The sequence below is a fragment of the Pezoporus flaviventris genome, unplaced genomic scaffold (assembly GCF_033815535.1).
Source record: "Pezoporus flaviventris isolate CSIRO_AGI_PZ_B2104156 unplaced genomic scaffold, CSIRO_AGI_Pfla_v1 ptg000045l, whole genome shotgun sequence".
NCBI classification, from domain to species: Eukaryota; Metazoa; Chordata; class Aves; order Psittaciformes; family Psittacidae; genus Pezoporus; species Pezoporus flaviventris.
The window spans coordinates 8544056-8568651 of record NW_026892593.1 but is presented as its reverse complement, the minus strand read 5'-3'; the positions used below and the strand labels follow the sequence as shown (position 1 = coordinate 8568651).

At 40.6% G+C, this 24596-nt stretch overlaps 1 protein-coding gene across 3 annotated transcripts in view; it reads right to left on the bottom strand.

Annotated features, from left to right (window-relative positions):
- The window catches only part of GSAP (gamma-secretase activating protein), a 46694-nt gene that overhangs the window by 5707 nt on the left and 16391 nt on the right, over positions 1–24596 (bottom strand). For 2 of the 3 annotated variants that reach the window (XR_009745894.1, XM_061467345.1), the window contains exons 13-26: positions 20056–20133; positions 17701–17778; positions 17143–17235; positions 15654–15871; positions 15307–15376; positions 14520–14602; positions 13842–13895; positions 9879–10004; positions 9402–9457; positions 8960–8991; positions 7361–7422; positions 5652–5747; positions 1253–1323; positions 595–689 (exon numbers count right to left, since the gene is read on the bottom strand). Coding sequence is in view for 2 of the 3 variants with exons in the window: in XM_061467345.1 (XP_061323329.1) it covers positions 595–689; positions 1253–1323; positions 5652–5747; positions 7361–7422; positions 8960–8991; positions 9402–9457; positions 9879–10004; positions 13842–13895; positions 14520–14602; positions 15307–15376; positions 15654–15871; positions 17143–17235; positions 17701–17778; positions 20056–20133 (1212 nt within the window). In the remaining variant the exon portion in view is untranslated. The remainder of the gene's footprint in view (positions 1–594; positions 690–1252; positions 1324–5651; positions 5748–7360; positions 7423–8959; positions 8992–9401; positions 9458–9878; positions 10005–13841; positions 13896–14519; positions 14603–15306; positions 15377–15653; positions 15872–17142; positions 17236–17700; positions 17779–20055; positions 20134–24596) is intronic. The other variant, XM_061467346.1, reaches the window with a different exon arrangement.

Genomic DNA, 24596 nt, shown 5'->3' with positions numbered 1-24596 from the left:
TTGAAAGATTCAAACTGAATAATAAAGCATTAAGAAGCCTTTCCCTAACAGAAATAAGCTCATGCTTTGAAAATACTCTAAGGGATTATGAGGAGCTCTAGGAAATGAAAGTGCTATCAAGAACAGCACTTCCATCAAGGCTGGAGGTAATCCTTTCACAGCATAGAACTGAAAAACATTATCAGGGCAACAGCATGAGAGAAACCATTCTCTTTTTGCCCCAGGATAGGATTTTCCCTTGCAGCCCTTGATACTAAAGTCTAGTTTGTCTAAGTATATTCTTTTCTTTTAAAAGGAAAGTCTAAACCTTCGTTCTAAGCTGAGACTATGCCCAAGCATTCCAGCAGAAGCTGAAAACAGAATAAAACCTTTATTTAGAGACAACCTTTGTTGTTTCTATTCACAGTAACTATTCAGTTTTCTTTCATTACACTTGTGTGTGTTTATGGACAGTCTTCCCCTTTGTAACTGTTTTGAATAGATTTCAATACTGCCAAAGCTAATTTGACACGTGTTGCAACTTGTGCTCTTCTGGGAGGAATTCCTAGCACTGCTCTCCTCACTTACCATTAAAAGGCAAAACGCAAGACTTACCAGGAGGTAAAGGCAAGCACATGCCATTTGCAGCTTCCAGAATCCGACTCATGATGTGGAACACTGCAAACTCTCCCGCACTTCCTCTCTCATTGCTGTATTTAACAAAGCAGCAACACATTAGGAACCCGAAATGCCCACACTCTCATGGAGATATGGGTATGTTGTGGTACTACATGTACACTTTGGTTGAGCTTCCATGAGATACTATCTTGTCTACTCAGGTGTCTGTCACCTAGCAGCACTAGCTGTTCAGTGTTGACACACACAGTCTCTGTGGTGTCCCCTTTCTCCTCCCCTCATTCCTACCTATTTGCAAGTCTCAGCAGTAGCTGGTATTAACAGCAACAGGTGAAATATTCTGAGTGCTAGTGTAAGTGATCTGGCTTTTATAGGCATTTAACACCCACTGCCCCTCTTCAGACCACTGACAATTCAGCAACTTTGCACTCCAGCTGTATAACAGCCTATACGATTAACACTACTGTTGGCTCAGAGAGGGGTAGCAGGCTCATTAAGAGGAATACATGACAGTCATACTGACATTCACAGTAGAGTAAGTGCCGACTGTTCAAGCAAGTAGTGTTGTTGAAGACCAAAACTAATACGCCCATATTTTAAAAGGCAGGCTGAAAACATTAACAAATTACTTGCTCACAAGCAGAAGATGCAGGAATGAAGATGGTGTCTTCTCCAAACTTCTTTCATTATTTGATGCACCAGATTCAGCTGCAATGAAAAAGAGAAGACAGAATGTTTCTAGGAGCCTGTGTACAGCAGGTACCTGGCCTTCACTCACTTCACACACCAGTTTACATTCAAAACTCCTCAGGAGACTAAGACTCCAGTATTTATCTTTGGGTTGTTTTTTTCCCTAGGGACACAAAATGTAAAATTGGTAAAAATTTGAACTGTAACTGAATTGCCTTTTTTAAAAGTTTAAATTAAGTGCTCCCAGTTCATTAAAGCATTGTGCAAGACATACAGGATCTTAACACACTGTGCTTCTTGGGGATCAACTGATCTCACGCACTTACATCAATTTCTCAAAGATCTGTTTCCCATGAAAGCAAAAACTGCATGTCCCATTTGGCAAGGAAAGGTCCCAAGGGCCCAGACAAAACTGGATGGTGCTGAAGACAGCAAAATACTCAGTTTGCTGAGAAAAGTCTGCTGGAGAAATCACCAATGTAGTCCTGGCAAGGAAGAAAGGTGAGACAAGCAAATGCCTTTCCTCTACCAAGTCCTTTTTTGTCCTTAGTGAAGTAAAACAATCCTTCAGCCCATACTGTTGCTTCTTTGTGCTCCCTGCACAGACTGTCAGCATAAAAAAGCCATAAGCCCTGCTCTCACTTGGGCCTTCTAAGCTTCTTCAGCTGACAGAGAGAAACCATATGAGAGAGTTGAACTAGCTTCCTCGAGCCAGCCCCTCATGGTTGTCATGTGTAACCACTTCTGTATCTCAGTAACAGAACTGAGACACTTCCTCTACCCCTTTTATCTCTGGACCTCAAAGTGCAGTAATCAATCTGTCCCAGGGAACTCTCAGGAAGCAAGTCTGACTCCTCTTTAGCAGAGAGGTGTCATGAGAAGTTACAAACCCCTTTTCCCTCACCAAGATGTCCAGAATCCAGGAATCCTTTTTCCCCCACTTTCTTTTCTCCTCATAGGCCCTGCCCCCTCCAACCTCTAACTTGTCCCAGGCTCTAAGCAAGAGACAAACAGGACAGACAGGAGAGGTTTCTATGCAAAGGCAAGAATGGAAATACTGATCTTCAGTTGCTCCTCAGTGCTTTTCACTGTACTTTGGCCAGAAGGTCTACAAGGTAGCACCTTCTCCCTCCATGACTTCACCCAGCCTTGTGTGGCTATCTGATACAGAATAACCACTTAATACTTTCCATCTTCAGGCTTCCTGGATGCAGTGGAAAGCTCCAGTTTAATCTCTCTGGAGTATGGCAAATTTTCCCCACTCATTTTCCAAGAAATGAGTGATTTCCAGTTTTCAGAGAAGGGTCACAACAACTGCACATGCTGCTGGAATGACTTTCATCTCCAGCCAGCACACAGGGTGCAGCTAAGACCTCTGCATGAGGAGCTACAGCTGGGTTTGAAGATCAGTGTTGAGGTGAAGGGAAGGTTCTTACAGACTCTGAAGTCACCCTTATTATTTGTGCTACATTGTTTTCATGGGTGTGATACTCCAGAATCAGTATTCTGTGCCTAACAATACAGCAAACTACAGCTTTCAGAGGGTATAGAAAGATGGCAACTTCCTAAATCACAGTCAACATACTTAAACCTTAAATATAGGCATGCTTGTGACCAGACACCCTCATCAACCCACTTTGGACATCAGCATCTACCATGGACATCAAACACAATACATACAGAAAGAGAAGTCATGACTCAAACTTTTTCCAGTACATAACATACGACTTAATGTGCATGAGAGAAAGGAGACATCATCTGGTTTATACAGGCAGCACAGGCAGCTTCCTTGCCAAGGCCAGCAGCAGGTCTCTTGGGAACCAAGAGCCTGACCTACAGCTTCACAGCCAAGCCATTTTCCACTTAGTAACAAAGACGTACAAAACGAGTGTTTTCTGTGCAAGTATCAGAAACCATTTCCCTTGGAGCGCTCTAAATTAGAATACCTGGCCAGCAGCAAGACAGTGCATGCAGTAGGGCCTAGGCTGACATTTGCAAAGAAGCTGCCACCCTGAAACATCTACATTTTCAGGCATTGATGCTGAGTAGCCTGAAGTTCCACTACAATCATTTGGAGCCACAAATGCTCAGCTCCTGTGGATGCTTCTACAGTAAAGACATGGAAGCAGCCAAAGAAAAGAATCAGCAGCAAAAGAGAAAAGGGAGTGAGACACAGACTTGCTTTCTTCCAGATCCTCTCCTGGGCAGGGCATACAAAGCAGTCCTGAGGAAATTAAAATCTAAATGGTGTCTGTCTTCTATACCTCCGCAGTTGAGACTACATCAGATGACAGCCAGCCACAGACATCAGTGAAAAAGGTGCAGCCACTGCAGCAGCTTTCAGAGCAATTTCAACAGTTTCTGCCGAGGCTGCCTGTTCACTCTGCCTCCCCTTCCACTTGCTGTCAGGGCAGCAAATATCATGCTGCTTCTGTAAGTTATTTCCCCCCTTTCCTGCCCCACTGAAACGAATAGAGAGAAACAGACATGGAGTAAAGTTAAGGTTAAGTGACTGCAGAAGAAAGAGAGAATATGGTCACACAAACAACCACTGGAGGCAAGGGGGCATGGGGACTGGTACCCAGGCATGCTCAGGCTCTGCAGACTCCCGGGCACACAAGGGAAATCCCACCGAGACATTTCATTCACACTTCCCCATGTTACTTCTCTGTATACAAACACACACAGCTCTCTGACACCAACCAGCCATTCCGTTGTTTTACAAGGAGCTATCAATGCTCCCAATGTGTTGGCTCCTTTGACTTCAGCTGCAATTGATTCACACAGTGGCTACACACCATGGAGCCCTATTCTTAGCCACTCCTTTGCTCTTGAATGTAATAAAATATTTTATGACAGCAAACAAGAAGGCAAGTAATTTCAAGTCTCTGCGTGTTTCACTAGTCGGTAGCTCAGCTACATGTTGATGATGCTACAGAAAACTGTCAGAAGACCCAAAACAATTCTTTCCCCTGAAGATCTTCCAAACATCTAAGCTACAGGAAAATTTAAGATGCAAGAGTTTCTGATTAGGATGAGGAGAAACATAACTCTAACAACGAAAGCGCTGCTGAAGATTCCCGAACTGCACCTGAGATGCACCAGCCAGAGGGCAGGAGCAATTTTGTAAGACACATTATCTTTGCCTGTAGCAGCTTTTCCAAAAATGAGAAGACTGTAAATTGAGTTGAAAGAATTCTTAATTTTAGTGATGCTAAAAAAAAAATAACTAATTCTGATAGTTTGCTGCTGGGGAGGGCTGAGACTTGTTTTCATTGTAAGATTTAGTCTGCAATAATTTAGTCTTGCAGATCAAGGCCATGCAGGCATTTTTGTGTCTTTTATCTCAGTTTATATCATGAATGAACAAATGGTAACTGGAAAGTGAACAGAAGGAGAACAAACATTCCACTTGTATTTTTTTTCAGCACTGTTTGCAGGTACAGAGCTTTGGTCCATGCCGTGCTGTTCCTATTTTAATCATCCTCTGATGGCACTTTCATTATTCAAGATATGCAGCAATGTATTCTACACCAAACAAAATGGATCTAAAGACCATTCTTTCAACTTTCAGGAGGAGTTCACATTTCCACTTCTGTGAGTAGACCATATTTGTACAAGCTGTAAAGGGAACTGTTTCTCCTGTATTCTGAGTGACCAATTGTCCTGGGTTTAACAGTAGCAGTCAATTTTTTCTCCTTCTTAGTAGCTGGTGCAGCATTGTGTTTTTACTTTCAGCCTGGGAATAGAGCTGATACGGAATCAACCATCCTCTGCTACCACCAATGATAATAATGATAAGAGAAAATAACAAGGGAAGAGCATACGATACCACCCTCCGAAACAAGCTCAACCCCCAAAGAGAGCCTGTGCCCTTCCGGGTAACTCCCAGTTACCTCACTGGACATGACGTGCTGTGGTATGGAATACCTCTTTGGCTAGCTTGGGTCGGGTGTCCTGTCTCTGCTTCCTCCCAGCCTCCCCTCCTCCCTGGCAGAGCATGAGACTCACAAAGTCCTTGGTCAGAGTAAACATTACACAGCAACAATTAAAAACATGGGTGTTATCAGCTCTATTCCCAGGCTGAAAGTCAAAACACAACTCTGCACCAGCTACTAAGACGGAGAAAAAATTGACTGCTACTGCTGAACCCAGGACACCAATACAACTTTTTTTAAGTATTATTTCCTTTATCAATATATATACTATTAAGCAGCAGAGTTGACCATCTTAAAAGCAATCTCCTCCCACCAAATACATGCTACATACACGCAGTACATACACAATACCTTACCCTCCAACAAATACACACTTGCTCACAATAGTGACTATGAAATCAAACTAACCAGGTTTGCGACGTAATCCAAAACTATTTGGTCAATCTTCTTTTTTCCTACATACTGCATATGTCTCATAAGGTGATCCTTTAGCTGAGCGACCATCTAGGAAGAAAAAGACAACAACTCGGTGTCCTTGGGCGTCTTCTGAAAGATGGGAAAGGCTCAGCAGGTGCAAGGCCTGATCAAGCGACATTAGCACAACAAAATGTTTCCCTGTTACAAAACCCCAGTTCAGAGCGAGATCCCAAGCTCAGTACAATCTCACCAGATTCAACAGCAGATGTGAATATTCAGAATGGTTACTGGTGCAAATTCAGCAAAATGAGTATTAAGTTGAACTTTCAATGACACTGAAGAGAAAAAGGTTACAGTTCTTGCGTCTCTCTGGGCCAAGCCAAGGAAACACGGTGTCATAGTTTAAACCCAGCACGTAACCCCGTTATTACTTATAAATTGCTTCTACAGGGTCAAAGACAGATTTTAACGTGAACACAGAACCCTAAGCATGTAAGTATTCATTACATACAAATAAACCTGAGGGATTTTATGACAGAGAAGACTCGCACAACTAGCAGTAATAGCCAAGAACCCAAGAACCTGAGTGATTAATGGCAACTGCAGGTTAAACATTAATTGTAAAGTCTTTAAAATAAGGTGCTTGTTATCATATAGCCTGTGCCACTCCCTACACTCTCCTTTCTGAAACATTCTCTGGCCTCATGTAACTTTGGATTGCAGCTCAAGTCTGTGCTGGTTCTTTGCTGAGAATTACTATGAAGTGTTATTTGTTTCATAGCTCAGAGTAAAACTGAGGCAAGCAAAAACTTCTTACTCAAGGAGTTACCAAGTAAATTGATCTCAGTGTGCCAGGGCAGCAATACAGGTATTAGGAAAGCACAGATAAAGGACAGCAGTGGCCTGCTGTTTGGATCTGTGTGAATCAGATGCAGGGAATGAATATAGAGAAGCTTCAGAGATTGAGGCAGAACTTGGAAACAAGGGGACAAGAATGCAAAGAATGAAAATTCGCCTTAAGATTTGAGCAGACAGAACAATGTTGACATGCTCTTTATAGATGCAGTGCTGAGACTCCCTGTGCATGCTGAAGAGTTTTATTTGGGTTTAGTAAGAAGAGAAAAAGAGATTAGCAAAGATGTGTATTTAGACAGAGGGAGGACAGGTAGGGATTTGAGATTGGATTTACTACCCAGAAGCATAAGGATGGTAGAACCTTTAGAGAGAAATCATCAGTGAAAACAGTGCAAAAGAGGAAGGGACCTCAGAACAGCCATAGAAGGAAAAGGAGACAGTAAAAAGGGTGTTAGATTGAAGTACAAGATCTGTGATCTTCTCTCTGAGGAAAGTAGCAGGTGGGAAATTCACTTATACATGTTTCAAGGATGTAAAGTAGTCCAAAAACAACAGAGAGATGAAGATGAACTCCAGGAGGATGCAATAACACTTTCTAGGCAAAGACAAGTTGTACTGGGAAAATTAATTTTGAAAAATCAACTTTCCATTGCTGATTTTCCCCTATGACCTGTTAAGATGATATTATGACATCATGACTATGAACTCTGAAACTTAAGAAATACCATGTTTGTCCCATAGCTACTCTGAGTGAGCTTCCACTCAGCACTGCAACTCATAAGCTTACTCTTTACATTTGTTGAGGCTGTGCGTCCTCTAGTGCACACTGTGACAAAAGCACATACCAGTCCCATTAGTAATTGTTGCTGATAATCTTCCTCTTGAAAGAGAGGTACTAGCCTTTCCTCTGAAATAAACAGAGCAAGAATCATTCAAGGATATGATGCTACAGAAATCCCATGAGACTTCAACCAGCTTCAAAAGTACTCAGAAACATACACAAACAAACAGAAGTTACGGTTTGATCTACTCACAAAATTAAGACAGTGAAGAATCAAGGACAGGAGAAGGGAACAGAGGAATGGAAAATAACCCTGTTATTTGCCATCTTCTCACTCAAGTGCTTAACACCGGGGAACTCACCACTTTACACTTCATTTGCATTAATTGTTCTTTGATATTTAAGTAAGAGTATCACAGTGTGATGATTCAGTAAAGAGGCACCAAGGACCTTCCGGTAACACCAGTGCAAATGCGTAGACTATTTAGATCTTGTCATTTACAAACAACACGCTAAAAACAGCTGCGTGGTTTTCCAAGGAAATGGCTAGACAGAAAGTAAATAACCCACAGAATCACCTCCCACTTTCCTGGTTCTCTCCCATGGTCTGCCTGCTTCTGTTATTCAGACTTGCAGACCACTATGTAAAAGAACACAACTTTTCTAACTAAATGGAAGGTGGTTATAGTATCTACTGAAATTTAATACCCTGTATTTCCTAATCAGTACTTCCTGTCTACTAAAAAAGGAAGAAAAACAATTTCTTATTTCATCATGTAGCATAAGTCAACATTTTAGAGACCCCAGTTCCGGATTTTTACAAAGGTCTTCCCAGCCATCTTTGCTCACATGGAAATACATTTACTCCACCACTTAGCAGCACAAAGACCTGGGTTGCTTGATTTTAAAAGACTTGCAGACAAATCTACAGGGAAGATACACTGTCTAGCAATAGTTTAACATATGACTTCTTTATCAATGGAAAACATGAACCTGAGGCTCACAAAGTTCATACAAGCCCCCTCAAAGTCAGATCCCATGGCAACAACCAGCAGTGGTGCAGATGACTGGTGTCAGGGGCTGGAAATGAATGCACTGAAAATTCTTTGCAATGAAAGGAGTGAGCAGCACTTCAGCATAATTCTGTGGCACACAGAGGCCACTGATGTGTGAACAGCAGGAACATAATTTAATACTAAATTCAGTTTTACTTATTTGTGACAGAGGAACCGCACATTGCAAATCCTCCTTCTCCCAGGGAAATTCATTATGTCTGCTTCCTCTACACCATCATTTTTCACCAGCCATAACCTCTTACTGTATATAAGCTCTGGAGTTGCAAAGGATTCTAAAAGGACAAAACTCAACAATAACATGGCATCATTGATACCCTTCTCCAGGAGAAAAAAGCCTGAAGAAGAAATCCTTTGGCAGAGAAAGTTTTGATCCAATATGAAGTAGAAACTTTTTTTTCCAAGGGTTTCCTAGTCAGTGTAGGATCCTATTGCAAATGTCAGAGAGAAAGTGTTCCTCTAATTTAGTAACTCAGATTCTTCAGTACTGAAAACACACACTGCCATTTACTTTCAGCCAACAACAGCTAGATGGAAATATTCCAGCAAACCTTACAGCTAAGGCCTACATCAAGACAAGTTTTACTTACCAGAATCCCAAGTGTTCAGATGAGAAAGCACCCTGGGGTTTGAAACAAAGGTCAGCATGTTTCATATGCATTACTCTGAAGGATTGCATAAGGCTATTAAAACACTTAAAGGATACTTTGATCTTTCAAAGACAGCTAAAGAAATCCAAGAACTGTACATGTGAATGCACTTGGTAAAGATATTACATAGCATTAAAAAAAATTCTATCTGCATAAGAATAAATCTTCACATCTACCATACATTTCCTAGCTCTAGAGGCCTGGATAGTTAAGATCACACTGTAGTGCTTATAAGGATTCCAATAATTGATTTTCAGGTGGATAATCTTATTTGAAGTACAATATCTAACCAGCTACCTCATCAATGTGAATGGAATATTAAATCCTTCAACACATTTCAACAAAATAAGGAAAGGTGAATACAATAGAAAACAGAACCTACTTTCTGGCATTTTCAAAAATGTTCCTCAAATAGGCCGTGGTGGGTCTCTCCTCTCTCTGATTGTAAACAAACAGAAATCCCCAGATGATCAGAGCAGAAGGCAAATTAAAATACTCCCCCATAAAATGAAGATGGGACATTAAGCTGGTTTTCCTTTTGAATGGAAATAATGCAGTGGGGCTTCAACACACCTTCCAAACACCCATCCCCATAGGTGCTCACGTTAACAGATATGACAATACAGGTACGTGCAAGCTCTGCTTTTGTTTAGTTTCTCGTATTATTTTAACAGAGCATGACTTATAGGCAACTACTTGACTGCAAGTCTCTTCACTTCCCATGATCAGATAGAGTCCCATTTCTTTATCCTCAATGTAAAAACAGACAACTCTTCCATGTTCAGCTTTAAAATACCCACTTCAGAGGCAGCTCTGGAGACTGTTTCAGTGCATGCATATATCAGCGATGCATATTTACCTCTTCTGAAAGCTTGCGCCATTCCCTCCGGAGCACATTATTGTGGTAATGCAAGTGTGGCTCTGCATACTTCACACTCTCCAAGTTTGAGCTGAGTTTCTTCCAGAAGTCTTTGGAGTTCTGGAACTGCAAAGTATTGCAGGGAAAGCATGAACACAGGCTGCACCATCCCGTGATTGGAAAGAACTGTGATTAAGGTAGCTTTGTAACAATCCAAGTGAATAAAGTTAAAAGAAAAGCAGTTACACCATTTTTTCCCAGTACTTTTACTTCCTTGATTTGATGGCAGGGGTAGCACTTACTCAAACCTGAGCTCAAAATTTGGTGACTGTAATACAGATAAAGGGATCCTAAGTTGGCAAAATTAGTCACCTGGAAGAAACGAGTACTTCTAGGTTATAGTTCATCTGATCTATTTCACATGTTTGGGATGGGAAGAACTGTACCTCAGACTACACTGGCCATGTTGTTTAGACTTCCACTGATGGCAGAAGGAGCCTTAGGCAAATGACTTAAATGTAAATGTTTCTATTCAGTCAAATGAATCCCATTATGGGTTTCTAATAGTTCCAAATAGAGGAACACTGTCATGACGCCAGCAACTACAGGCTGCTACTATTTCCAAGCTGCTTTAATACTTACATTGCAAACATCCATTTGCCAACCTCAAGTAAGAGTTCTCATCACAGAAAAGAAACAAAATACAAACATTTCTATAGCTGTTCTAAAGCTTTTGACTCTAAGCTGAAATTTAAACTCAGCTGTGATCACACAGGAGGAAAAAAAAACAAATACACATTGGTTTCCTGGGCTAGTTCTTGGACTGGGTATAAAGATTCGAAGCCACTCTTTATAAGGGGGGCTGATGTGATCATTGCTGAGGAAGAGATAAGATTAAGGCAATTAATTTGGACACTTTTAAGAAACAAGATGGTACTACCTGTTCTTGCCCTTCTTTATATATATTTGCTTCCCAACACAGATACTACAGTAGGGACACTTGAAACAAGAAAGAGTCTGAGTTCACAGTATCTTGCATTAGCATGTTGAATTTTGCTCTCTCCCCCTGGTTTTCCACAATGACAGTAACTTTAGAAGCAAATTTCAGAAGCCTTTAAAACCACTTCCTACTATAAACTACAATTTGCCAAGGAAAATAAATTGCATGGACTCAATCCTGCCACCCGCTTCCCTCTTGCTGCCAGTGCTGGTTGTCGCTTTATTATTGTAGCTGCAGCAGAGAAAAATAAACCTTGTTTTTGCTTCATGTTAGTTATATTTAGCAGCTGGAAACTAGGAGTGCATATGGCACCATATGTTCACCCTGCTGGAGCTAACTAACAAGATCTACAACTTAACTACTGCAGTAAGTTGCCTAAATGTTACCAGTACCAGTAAGACAAATATAAAGAACAAAGCGTAAGGGTATCATCTAGTGACCAATCTAGGCAACTGCAACAGCATCACCCCTGCAAAAGTGAGCTCAGGACATACTGGATTTTGTTTGAGGCAGCAGGGAAGCAAGACAGCAAGCTTGCTTCATATATTGAATCTGTGACAGGAAGTGGTGGACTTCAGAACTAAAAGCAGGCACCACTGAAAACCCGCAGGGTATTAGATCTCATTAAAAAGTTTAAAATAAAGTATTATTTTAATCAAATCTGTAATTTCTTGAGGATCATCAGGGCAAGGACAAGAAAGAGAAGGCCTCTTCATCTTAGGTGGTGTTTATTTTGCATACACTTCTACAGAGTCAGGAATCAACAGCTAAGCACAAATACCCAGAAGATGTTATATTACCCCAAGTCAAAACAAGGCCTTACCAGGTTGCAATCCATGAAAAGCTCCCACACAGCCTTTTATAAGCAATGTTTTTAAGACAAAGAAAGCTCTCTGCTATATCCCTCTGAAAGGATGCAGGGTGACAGTGACCTTTAAGAGGCACATGTCCCCTCTGGGGAACTGTAGAGCTATGTATCTCCAGCAGTGAAGGTATTTGGAAAGCTGTGTAACTAACTACATAGCTGCACAGGCAGCTTCTCCTTAAGAACACCACTTTGTCTCCCCAGTGGCTCAGCACAGCATGCGGCAGAGACTGCCTCTTCCTGTGCTGATCTCTCCGACAACTGCTCACACCACACATTTTCACTCTTCTCATGGACATTCTCCTATTTACTTCCCTTCTTCCTCCTGCCCCTTCTTTCTCCCCTTCTGACCAAGCTTTTTTGCACCCTGAAGGGATTTGGTTTCTGTGTTTAAAAATGGAACTAAAAATAAAAATCAGACTCACTAAATCTGCAATCCTTATGTAAAGCTTTATGACCATTGGACAGACTACTCCCCCTTTCCCACAGACTCTCTCAATATTTTCTCTTACTGAACAGGAATTTTGTGATTAAAATACACCTGTTACCCAAATAGCACAATTTTTTTGTGAATATGGACATAGCCTTCCCAAAGGCTCTCAACGATTCATGGACTTAAGAACTCCAAACTCAAAGCAACAATTCATCACTGTTTGTGTGAAATGCCATAAAATCTTTGCAAAAGAAATCCTACTTGTAAGCCCAATCTGTCACCAGATGTCAACAACATGCACGACCTGAAACACAAACAACTGAACTTGAGCCGTGGTGGGTTTGTGTCACTGGAGTGGTACAAAGCAGGCAGAGCACTAAACCTTACCCTGTGTATTATCATCTTTGTCCTCACTCAAGAGTCAGAGCAACTTGCAGTCAAAAGTAGCAGGAAATATTTGTCTTTAGTTCAACTCTGACCTTTTCAATCTGTTTAGGTTTCAGACAGAAAATAGGAAATGAGTTCCACAATCAGGAAGTATAGCTGCTAAAGGCATGTGCCCCCAGGGGCTTGAGGTTCAATCTCAGACAAATTAAAGGGCTCCTAACTTTGACCTCAGTGAATTACAGCAATTATCTAGCAACAAATTTTCTCAAGATCCGATTTTCCCAGGTGTCCCAGCTCTCAGGGCAGCCTTCCCAAGCAGAGCATGCAAAGCCCGATTCCCTCACAGCAGTCATGTGAATGTGTAGCACAGCTGTGACGCAGAGCAAGGGAGTTGTTGGTCATTTCACTGATTTTAAATGATTTCATGAACGGTGAAGCTTTATGAGCTAATCATAAGCACTGGGGAGGAAACAGACTCTCACCTCTTCTAAGTGCTACATAAAACAATATTGTCATGTATCCAGAGTCTACACCCATGTGGAGCTGGCACTGTTGCATTCAAGCTCTGACTCTTCGCATTAGCCCTCCACAACAAACTGCTTTGTTAGAAGCCTCTTTGAGATTTTGCAGGGGAATACCTAGGAAAGTTTCAAGTGTTTCTCTAGACTGAAGCTGGAAGTGTAGAATGGAAGATGCGAAGAATCACCCACGTTGTTTTCAATGGAAAGAACAATTTCCACCCAAACAGCATGTGCTCTCCCCATTCAGCTCACTGGCTTTTCCAAGCTGTGCAGGAATCTCTAGATTTAGCTTAGCTGACCAAAGCCCTGACATCACTGCAATCACAGGATGCTCTGGACAAAACAAAGTGAGAGGGTCATGTACCTATGGCAGCACAATGAAATGTTCCTCCAAGGAGGGACACATAGAAATCCTACACATCTGTTGTGCCAAGTTTACCTCCAGCTAATGAGGTCACAAAATGAAGAACTATTTCTTAAGTAGAACTAATTATTCAAGGATCTTCCCTGTTGAATTGGAGAAGTCGCCTCAAAAATGGGGGAAAAAAATACATCTTTGACCTAGCAAATATCTGCCTGAATAACTGATACATTAGTAAATGCATAAGCCCTTTCAAACAAGGCAATTTCCTGTTCAGCCCTGTGTTTGGATAGGGCTGTGGGGACACTGCTTCAAAGTATTTAGCACACCCCCACCCCACAAAAAAAAAAAAGCTCCTAATAGCAAATACAAATGTGGTTTTATACTGGAACTTACCTCTAACACAGGCAGAGGAATAATGTCTGTTGCACATGTTACTCCAGGGATAATCTATAAATACAGACAAATTATAAGAATATTCATAATTTAGCAAAAACATGGGCCTCTCTGGGTATCTAAGTCAATCTCCACTGCTTCCTTTGTGAAACTAGCTAAAAAGAAACACTGAAGTGTTTCATTCATCTCATTTAAAAAAAAAGGTAATGCATTAGAACAGTGTCAGAGCAATTAAAATGAGTTATTTGCTCTAACTGTAGCATCTTGCCTAAAGTTATTTTACTTCTGCAAACTTACTCATTAATCTTCAATCTATTGATAGTGTTTGTCTTGGAAATAACTGCATGATTTTCCTGGTTAAATATATTCTGTATTCATTATAAACCTCATACGACAAGCAGTAAATTAAACCTCATTGTGAAAACAGACAGATTTAATCATCCATTCCATTACAGTAGCTGATGTTCTTTTGTAAATGCTTTTATTTGTTGAAAAAAACAGGAATTCAGGAAAATGCCGCTAAGGTTAAGACTTGACAAAATAAAATGAGCATAAAGCACAGATATAGATTTAGGGAATGTCTATGAAAAGATAAGGCATACAAGTTAAAGGCTGTATTAAGGGAGAAAAAAACAGATTCCCTCTAGCTATTAATTAAAGCACCAGCTGTTTTCTTACCCCAATCCAGTCAAGCAGTGATGTGTAGGGCAAAAGTTTATCCAGGTTGTGAGTTTCTGGACACATTCTGCAGTACAGTGAGGCTGAATGCAATGTAAAAAGATTTGTAAGGGCAATATTGTATAAACTATCAGTCAACAACAGCAGGCTTCAGAGTCAGTCCCTTATCTAGCACTTTTTTAGGGACAAATCCTGCTGCTGTCTCTGCAACAGCTTCCTCCATCGTGGAACTGGTCCCATTCTGTGCACAAAAGGAGGAAGAGAAGTCCAGATGGCTGCAGGGCTGGGTCAGCTGCTTGGCTACAGCTCAGTGCTGCAGGGGTCCTTCATACAAAAAGGCTCAAGGCACAGGACATTCACTGGCTAGGCTGAGGAATCAGCTATTAGAAGGGAATATCATGGTAAGCCAAATCCTTACGAAAAAATGGGCTGGGCTAGGCTAGAGGAGATTTATTCCTCTGCTCCAATCTCAATTATTTACATACCAGATACCCAAGATAGGAGCCAGATGGAGAACTTGCTCTCCAGTGACCTAAAATAACGGTAAATCTCTTTGCCCTACTAGACAGAAGAATGCATTTGAAAAGTTTTACTGCCAATCTGATTTTGAGAGGTCTACGTATCTTCTAAACTACTGCTATTATCTCTTAACACCACAAAACGCCAGTTAACATAAATCATAACCAAAAAGTCTGGAAAGAGAGTCAGTTTATGAAATTGTGGCTTCTCCTTAAGTCAGAACTATGGTATGCAGGGAAATTCAGTATGCAGGAAAAGAAATACCTACCGATGATAAATTCTTGAATGGGGTCAAAAGAATGACAAGTTGACAGGTTCTCAGAAATCCACCAAATAATCTGTCAGGGTGAGAACAGGGGAGTTCGTCACATCTCTCTGTTCCAGCATGTGTTGTAAAAGAGTATAGAAACTTTGGGTTTGCTAGCAACACTTTGCATGAAGTAATGATACAGAGATAAATGTTTTCAGAACAGCCTAGACCAATAAGGCATCTTGAGCAGCCAAGCACTGCCAAAAGGTGTATGTGAATTGTGACTTTTCTGGTTTCATGGCCTGACCCTGCTTTGTATAAGACATCAGTCACTGAAAAAAACGTAGAGGAGGTTCTTTTCCCACCTGCATTTCTAAGTCTTCTGTGTGTTGGAAGTATAACAGGGCACAATGTAGAGCTGCCAACCTCTCACTGTCTCGTTTGCTGTTCTGTAGGAGGTGTAGTAAGGCACTCTCACTGATGCTCACAGCATACATACTTCCTATGTGGCAATCCAAGACTGTTGAAATGAGTGGGGATTGGATGGAGTAGTTCTGCAACACGTCAATTCTTGCATCCTCACCTGAAGAACATTGGTTTAAGAATAAAAAAGGACTAAGAACATAAAATTTGGCTGCTCCCAGTACTCTTAATACTCAGAGATCCCCAGCAGTAAGAAACAGTCTGGCTCTTGTACTAGCTGCCCGGGTATTATGCTGAAGAGGAGAAGGAATGGAGCTGGCTGGGTAGAGCAAGTAAATAAAGAGCACAGTCTATACTGAGCTCTTTCCTACTCTACTGCTGAAGAAGAAAAGGTGTGTATATTTGAGAGTCACAATGCCATCACAGGACAAATTAGAGTACATAGGATAAAAAGAGAAGGGCACAAGGCTAGCAATAGAGATTCAGCACTGGAACTGGCACCAAAGCATATTGGTACAGTTCAGAACTACTGATGTGCAGAATCATGATACAAACTGTTATTGGAGGATCTCTTACCATCAGTCCCAATGGCCAGAACAAGAAGGTTCTACTCTGTGATTACTGATTGAAGCCTCAGAACAAAACCACTTTATTTATGCTAATGCTAAGTTTCAGCACCACAGTACTATACAGTAGGATTCCAGACGCTCTGCAGAGAATCAGGCCCACCACATAATAGCAATGCTTCCCACTCATTTCTAGCAGATTAGTATTTCATTATGTATATACAACAGGTATTAGTTCCTGTGATGTTGCCCCTGCACCAGTTCCCACTATTTACCTCTCCTTCACCAAATCAAAAGAACAGATTTCTGCTTTCAAACAAAGGCCCCCCACTTCCAAAAATAACCCACTTCCCATAAAGACATATTTGTTGGAATTGTAATAACGTGCCTTTCAGATGAGACTCTAAATCGAATTGCATCAGCCTGATCAGGTGAAGGAAACACAGATTTCCTCTCCCCACACCCTCCAAACACACACATTTAGCCCAACTCAATTGGAGGAAGGAAATGTAAAATCAAATTTACATCTCCATGTGAAATTTGAGAATAGCGGAGGACAGAGAAGCATGTGCAAAGATGGGGGAAGGGAAAATATGAAACCAAGGCAAAGGATTGCAAATTCAGTGAAAGGTCTTCCTCCATTTCATAACAAGCTAGAAGTGCGTAATAGATGAAGTATGAAATGTCACTTCAGATTCTCTTTTTAAAACGGAAAGTGGCAAAAATGCCGTTCTTATTTTTTCAGTCTCTCTTGTTCTTCCTCAGAACACTGTGCAATAAAGCAAAACACAACTTTCATATGAAGAGATTTGAAAAAGTTTCCACTATAACAATACAATCAGTTCAAGCAGCAGTCATACTATACCTGTCAGAAATAAACTATAGCACAGCAGGTCAGGATGCTGAATATTCAGGAGGTGCAGAAACTGGCCAGGCAAATAAGCAGCCACATAATAGTCTATTTAAAGAAATAACAGTGGTCAATTTAGCACTTGTTCACTTATTTTCTTTAAGAGGCTCTTTCACATGATTCTCATCTTGGCCCACTTCTCTCTCATGGAATTGATTATATCTAGGAAATATAAAAGGAGTTAATTAAAAGCTGCTGCTGTATCAACAAAGGAAACACTAGCAACACATTTGGATTTCCAGGGGAGGATTCAAGGTGCTTGAGACACTTAAGAATTCAGCAGCTGATGTCCAGAGCAGATTCTGAGACAATTTTAGAGGAAGTTGCTTACTAATAGTGAGGTACTGCAGTACCAAACGCTAAATATAGAAGAAAAAAAAAGCAGCAAAATAACACAACTACTTAAAAGTCAAGGAAAAAAAATCCTTTCCTTCTAGAGCAGGGCTAGCCATTTGTCTCCCTACTGAGGACAGAGAATGGCAGTCACACCGGGAAGTAACACAAGTAACCTACCAAGATTTATAAAAGCCACTTCCTTCAATTGATGAGGCTCTGTTCTTTCTAGAGAAACTGTAAAAGTTTTGTTGTAACCTGGGGAAAAATAATAATACTTTTTAAAAACCCAAACAATAAACACCATCTGTTACAAGCTGTCGGTACAAGCCAAGCATGACTTTGTGGCTAGAAACTTCAGCAGTGTCAATACACCCAAACAAGGATATTTTAGACTGTTTTACAGGCTTGTCTGCACAGACAGATTTACTTTATCCTGAAGAGAGTTGCTGCATACTTAGTAGACCTACACCCACATAATGCAGTCCTTTAGTATGCAGAAACTGGCTATGCACAGCACAGCCTATGTTCAAGTTTAAAGAAGCATTCCACCCCTGAACAAGCTTGTGTAAGAACACGACCCCCCAAAAAAAGGCCAAACACAAATGCTCTACATAGCTGCGCTTCACATTTTGGTGATCTTTCAACCACTTTAAAGAATTCCCACTTTGTTTATCTGCATGCCCTATTGCTGTAATTTAGTTCAGCTCTGTTTAAACATAGGCTAATTTCGGACATGCTGTGTTTGCATGGGCTTTGCATCAGCACAGCTGCTATTTTATTCTAGACTTGCACCATACTTCTTCTGGCATCCAGTAAGAATGACACAGAGCTCTCAAACTTCCCCATTCTCTGAGAAAAGCTGAAGATTAAAATACAGAGCCAATGACTGGCCTCTAAATCTCTGCTGTAATATGCTAAAAGCTAAATGGTGTCATGATCAGGATGCTGCTTAATACTGTGTGAAAATTCAAGACAAGAGGATTGATCCACAGTTTACAGGACCATCAAGGAAAAAAAGCAGATCATGAGCCATGGATGAGCCACTCATCCAGGACTTTGATTCCTGACCCTAGCAGAGAGATGATTTAGCTATGCTGCAAAAAAAGGAGTTAAAAAATGAGACCTCCAAGACCAACAACAACACTACAGATTAAAGGGCATCTAAACCAAATAGGTTTTCACACAAAATACTGACTGAAGCTTGCTTGCAATGCGTCAGTATACTCATGATCACCACCCTGTTTCTTGCCAGTGCAAACACACGCAAGCTAATACCAGCACTGCAGATTACAACTGCAGCATCGTGACATTTGTGTCTGTGCTTCATCAAGTGACTGCTTTAAACGGGACGGGAACCTTCCTTCTGAGCTTACAGATCCTGCAGCACAGACTGAACTCCTTATATGTCTCCAAAATGTGGCTTATGGACCTCATACATCGCTGCTTCTGTGGGTCATCTCAGGACCAGTCGTAAAATTCTCTCATAGGACTGATGAATCTTATATGAATCCACAAACAGCTCTGTACCAAACAACTCCATTCCATGAGGGTCATTTCAGATGCAGCTGGTCAATGTCACATATTTATGCTCAATTTCTTCCTAGTAAAGACAGGGAAGTACAAGGGCCACGGCTGGCTCTAAGCAATGCAATCATCTTCCAGCTACACATCAAGTACATGTGGGGAAATCAGCCCTTCACAGCAGTACAAGGCAGAGCACTGCCACACGCAGAAGGGACTTTGCCAATTTGTTAATGCCTTCAAGAACACACAAATGCAGTTCATCTGATCCCACAATGTTCCAGCAGCAAAGCAACGTGTTAGTGCAGCCCTGACACATGGAAAGGTTCCCGACATAAGAAAGCAAACACTCAAAGTAGAATGTTGTTCACTTGAATGTGGTTACTCCATAACATGCAGCTTCTCAACTGAGAAATAATTTGCCTCTCTCCTCCATGTAAAAAATGAGAAAGATTAATGATAAGTTTTATTCTGATCAGAAGAGAACAATGCTCTTTATTCTTTTCAATAAAAAAAAGAAGTCTTAAAATCAAGAGCTAGAGCACCGCTTACATAGCAGCTATTCTTATAGTCAGTGGGTGTTGCACCTCTTGCTGTGAAAATAACATGTTGAACTGGAAATCTAAATAGACATTTAAGCTAAGAGCTGTTGGCTCTATTTCCCATACAAATGGCTTATGGCATATGTACAACACACCTGCAAGCTCCCACAGATTTCTCTGATGTTTGTGTTCAGCTCGCCAGAAAGTCTGGCTGGAAATAAGGGACCAAATTAATAGCCACTGACAAGGCCACTGGTTTGAAGCTACTTGTTCAGCATCAGGCAGGAAGTCAAATGTACAGCAGGAGAGTCAGCTTTGCAGCTAAAGGCTGCTGCTGTCTTTAAACACCAGCCACAGTAGGTTATTGTCTGCAGATTTTGGTAGTTATTTGTTTTGTAAGGGATTCTGAGAGTCTTTCAGCAAATCAACATTCTCTAAAATAAAGCAAAACTTAACAAGTTAAGCATACCTTTATGTAAGAAGTATATAGAGTATGTTATTTCATCTGGAGTATCAGAGGCCAGGCTGCAACACACACACAAGCCTCCTAAAAAGACAAAAAGGGAAAAGAAAATTGACTTGTCACCCTAACCCAGACATCTTCACACTGCACAAAGCTCCAGCATGATGTTTTCAAATTAGAAACTAAAAATAATCTCTCAAAAAAGGTAAAGATTACAGAGATAGGTATCTCTAACTGCCATTTAGCTAGTGAAACACAAAATAAGAGAGAGCAGAGGAGGCAATATAACACAAGGGAAACCTGGTTTCTGACATGGCCAGTTCTTCTCTTTAGAAGTACATTTTTAGCCCTTCCCCATATAAAACATGCTTGCAGCCAGCAAACTGATCAAGCCTTTCTCTTCACAGACTGCCTCAATCTCTCTGAATATTTTCTATTCAGAGACTGTCAAATAGGCACAGAGCATAGTAAAACACAGTTTGTTTGCTTTGTAAGTAATTTCATAGGGGCAGCAGCATGATATACTACTAGAACTTTCTTACACTAAAAATGATAGTCACTTCTCCCCTTTCCAGGCCAGAGAGCCTTCTTTAGGAGAAACCCAGTTCTTGGCACCAACTTGTTTAAGTCACGGTACCCTGCGCAGGAATGCTTCCCTCTCCCAGACTAATTCTAAACCAGGCTGGTACTGTTCTGACTCCACTGGATGGTAGCCTTCCCTCCATCCCTTAGAAAAACTTTAATCCACTTACTCCAGTGCTCTGGCAACCTGCTTTGGTGTTACTGTTAGAAACAGCTTCCAAACCACATTATCCCAATGCAGTTGGGAAACCTGGGTCACAACGATGACCATTCACCTTTTACCTTTATTGGAAGTTTATCACTTAAAAGAAAAACAAACAAAAAAAAGGAGGTAATACTAATAGAGATACTTACAGAAAGTTTATGTATACAAGGTATACAGAAAAAGGGCACAGAGTGGAAAAAGTACAAGTATAAAAAAGCACAGCTACCAAGATGTTTTACTTGGTTAAATGCTTCACACTTCAGACCACAAGGCTGTACCATAGCTGTGATACAAATATGGCTGAGGCACTTCACATGGCTGGAGAAGGTTAAATAGGTTTTGAGATGCATTTTTTTTTCCTGCTTATTCTTAGCTGGTTGAATACCGTTTGATACAGTTTTGCTTGGATATTTGAGTCATTCAGACAACAGACAGGGCATTTTGCCAGAGCACTTGGCATCTTTCAGAGCATGCATAATTTTTAAAGTAGCAGCATCAGGACTCATGAGGAAGACTGGAAAAGCTCCAGCAACCCACAATGCTGTTTTATTATCAATAGCTCCCTTCCAACACTGCAGATTTCTTTCTTGTGCGCTGGAGCCTAGTGTATACAGTGTCCTGTAAATTGTGCAACATGCAAGTGAGTCTGCTCAGACTGAAGTGTCAGTGAGTAATAGACGCACGCTGATCACAAAAGCAGTGTCTATAGGGGACTAACAGGACATGCATCTTTCAACTCCAGAATACTGGTCCAAATGTCAACAAACTTCACTACAAACACCACAAAATATCAAACAGTGCTTCATTAACACTGACAGAAACATGACAGTCTCGGATCAGCAAATGTCCAAGCAATGCTGCATCTGGCATAGCTTTGGCAACCCCAGGACAGCAGCCAGAGGCTGAAAATATAAGGCAAATTCCCTTTCTATCCTTACCAGTGCACTCTGCAAATTAGAGCTGAGTTGTGCTAATGCTGAGAAAGCTTGTTATCTTATTGCACCTGTAAAGCAGGTGTTTCATACAAACGCAGAACCAGGTCTTTTGCACTATCCAGCTCCAAATCACTTGCAAACAGTATGAGCTATAGCTAAATGTCACAAGTTGAGAAGACTAACAGGAAAATATATTTGGATGTACTCTGATCTTTTCAGAAATAAAAGGGGAAAAAAAGATCTCAACCACAGCAAAGCAAAAGGAAAGGGAAACATTTAAAAGCATTTCTACTCACACAAGATAACAGAGGGTTACAAGTAACAATACAGTCAGCAGAACTAGGTAAACAATAGTTACAACTCTGCCAGTTGATAAATACACATCATGCCTCTGAAACTTCCTAAGACAGGAAGTTTTCCCCAGGAAACTTCAAATTCCTCATTTCTGTTCATGCAGAAGTCATACGGCTGTACCAACATCTCAACATGGCATTTGGGTGTCATAATTCAAATACAACCTTGCAGTACAGCATCTTGTCTAGTTGTACTGGCTTCGGAGTGACTTGCCTCACCTAACTGCAGCCAACCAAATATCTCTCATTTGGCTCCTATACAGTGAATGAAGAAAATATGAAGAAATATGGATAGAAGCAATCATCCCCTGGAGATGCCTATTTCTCTCTATAAATATAGTCCATATGCTTAAAGTTTAGGCAGGTAAAGTTAGGTGATAATACAGGGTTTATGTCATTTTACTGCCTGCATTTCTTCGCTATACTGGACAAATTAAACTGGAAAGTATTTCTAAAGCACTAAAAGAAAACATAACAGCCCAGTGTTGTTTAAATAACTTCCGAATTCTGGACAAAGTTGATTCTGAGACTAGAACTGCTTCATCTCAGCTCATCTAGAAGCACATAGGGGGTTTTATCTGGAGCCATTTTGTCCATGCCGAGCATAAAGCACAGGGCTACTCTTCTTCTACTGTAGAAGTCTGAGAAAGGAAGAGTGATTTCATTCAGAGTTCAGACTGGCAGTAGCCAATAACAGTTTTATGAAATGGGAAATTGCATGGAATATTCCATTTTGAAGTTATGCCAATTATTCTTTGCCAGAGATGTCCAAATGGTACAAATAGGGATATCAGCATTAATATTTGAAGCATGCTAGCAGTTTCACAGAAGGCATCATCTGCACCCTAAAGAGCCTGCAGTCCGGTTTTGTAAATCACCACAAACAAGAGCACAAAAAGGAACTTCAGTGTGATTACCCCCAGTGTTCTTCACCAACTAGATCCGGTCTCAGCACCAAAACCATTTGCTCCAAACTGTTAATTACTCAAAACTGGTTATGCAAAGTAATCCTCAGTTTCAAACAACATTTAATGAAAAGCCACATACAATAATATCATTTATTAAGTGTAATTGTCAAATTATGTGTTTTACAGTAGCACAATGAAAAACGTATGTGAAAGGTTCCACACAGAAATTAAATGCTGCATTACCACATGGAAAAGAACATTCTACTTCAGGGTAACCAAACAAGAGTCTTCCTGAATAAGACTGAATTTCATCCTAAACTAAAAGAAGGTGACTCAGTCCAAACAAACCCTAGGGGAGGACAGGTTTAGACTGAAACATATATATACAAATCAATAACATTTTCCATTATTGGACAGGCTGTTTGTATAAGAAGTAGTCTGTCTTGCCAATAGAGAAAAAGTAGCCTAATCTACATTTGGTAGATAGAAACTTGGCTTTTCTATTATTTCTAATTCCTTCCCTCTAATCTTTGTAAGCATGCTGTCTTCCTTGGTAAGAAAAAAATCTGTGTAAGGAAACTGTGCACTAATGGTCATTTCAACACAACAGCCAAATATGTCACCTATTTGCCTGCATGCATACATCATGCCTTAAGAAGTGAGAAGTAAAGCCGCTTCTGCAACACATCATGTCCCGACACAACTCTGTAGATTACTCACAGGTTAATCAAATACCATTTCTGCTTGGTGGTATGGTCTAATTTAGAAGCTGAAAATGCAGACATCTGCGGTGAACAGATGCCTCGAGACCAGTTTTTAATCAAAAAAGCTCATGGCATGCATTAGGATGAAGGAAAACCCTTAAATCCTAAAGGATTAAGGCATGTTTTAGATTTAAGTAATCATATCTATACTAAATCCTTAAGTATCACATACTAGGTTTAGTATCACATACTTGGACCTTCTACATATAACAGCAGTATGAATCTCTTCGAATCTGTACAGCACATGCTCTGTTTACGTGTGTCCACTCTGTATAGTATGTCAGGGACCCAGACACCAGTCCTAGCCAAACCTTCCTTGAATTTACTTTCTAACAGATTTTTGGTCAGTTTTAACATTAAATTGCTCTAATGTAATTCGTAACCATGCCTTGGTACCACCTGTATTCTGAAACTAGCAGAAAATGCTAGAGCATGCTTAGACTGAGATATTTCACCATATGAGTGCATGGTACCAGCTCTTTGAAGCTGGGTTACCAGATAATTTCTGGGTGACTGTTTTATCGTTAGTGTTGATATATAAACCCCTTGGTACTGTTCAGCTCATTTGGAATGCAGCTTTCAGAGAGTAAAATAAACTTAGTAAGAAAAACAGTGCACATTTGCCTTCTCTGTCTCTCTCTCTCTCACATTGCCTGTCAAATGTACTCTAAAGCAATACAAATCAATGAGAAAAATACAAAAATAATGCAAGAAGTATAAAAATAATTAAAAAAAACCACAAAAATAATACAAAAAAACCCCAAAAAAATACAATCGATAAGAAACTGAACATGAGCCAG